Source organism: Petaurus breviceps, unplaced genomic scaffold, assembly GCF_028583685.1.
Source record: "Petaurus breviceps papuanus isolate PSGF00001 unplaced genomic scaffold, PetGlider_PUasm1.0 90721, whole genome shotgun sequence".
NCBI lineage: Eukaryota > Metazoa > Chordata > Mammalia > Diprotodontia > Petauridae > Petaurus > Petaurus breviceps.
In genome coordinates, this window is record NW_027187322.1 from 1,110,197 (window position 1) to 1,111,055 (window position 859).

The window sequence follows — 859 nt, forward strand, 5'->3', positions numbered from 1 at the left end:
GGGGGGGGGGGGGGGGGGGGGGGGGGGGGGGGGGGGGGGGGGGGGTGATCGCCTCCCTGCATCAGATGCCTGATCTCTGGCCTGAACAGCAAAGTGAGCATGGGAAAGAGGATGGTTCCAAGTTCTTGGTTCTGCCCTTGGGCCAAAGCCTTTTGTGTCTCATTCCCTTCAGGTGGCGGTGAAGATCATTGACAAGACCCAGCTCAATTCTTCCAGCCTACAGAAAGTAAGCAGACAGCACCGACTGGCCCTATACACCTTGGAGCCCAGAGACAAGACCCCCTCTTTGACCCTTCCTGCCAAAAGCTTGCCTTCTCCCTTGCCCTATGGGCCTTCCCAGCTATGGTCATATCCCCAGGCTAACTGCTACCACATGGGCTCCTTTTCCTCTAAAGCTTTAGACAGTCTGGTTGGCTAACTTGGTTTCCTTCCCTGGCCTTCTTTCTAAAGCACCCCAGTCTCTAGTTCACGGCCAGTTTCTTGCACAAGCCAAGTACTTTGAGGGGACGGAGACACAGGGAGTGTTGGGGGGGGGGGCCTGAGCAGGGATAGGGAGTGAGTGACTCCATAATCAAATTTAGAAGCTCTGCTCTGGTCCAAACCTGAGGTGGCAGATGGAGTTTAGGGATGGGCAGCCTTCATTGCCCCTTGTGGTTTTGCAGCCCCTCTGTGTTAGGGATCACTGGGGTGGGGCCTTTGCTTCCTCTCTGCCTTAGCCACTGGGGAGAGCCCCTAGACAGATTGTAGTTATTTTGGCCCCAGAAGCTGAGAAGCTGCCGGTAAGGAGAAAAAGGAGCCAGCTTTTTATTTGCAGAAGGGAAAAAGCTTGCCAGTGGCTGGTTGTCGTAGCAACAGTAGG

The 859-nt window shown here is 55.3% G+C and overlaps 1 protein-coding gene across 8 annotated transcripts in view; it reads left to right on the plus strand.

The window, feature by feature from the left end:
* The window catches only part of MARK2 (microtubule affinity regulating kinase 2), a 56,654-nt gene that overhangs the window by 44,105 nt on the left and 11,690 nt on the right, over positions 1–859 (plus strand). For all 8 annotated transcript variants that reach the window (XM_069066203.1, XM_069066204.1, XM_069066209.1 and 5 more), the window contains one exon: positions 173–226. In XM_069066203.1, the coding sequence (XP_068922304.1) occupies positions 173–226 (54 nt within the window). The remainder of the gene's footprint in view (positions 1–172; positions 227–859) is intronic.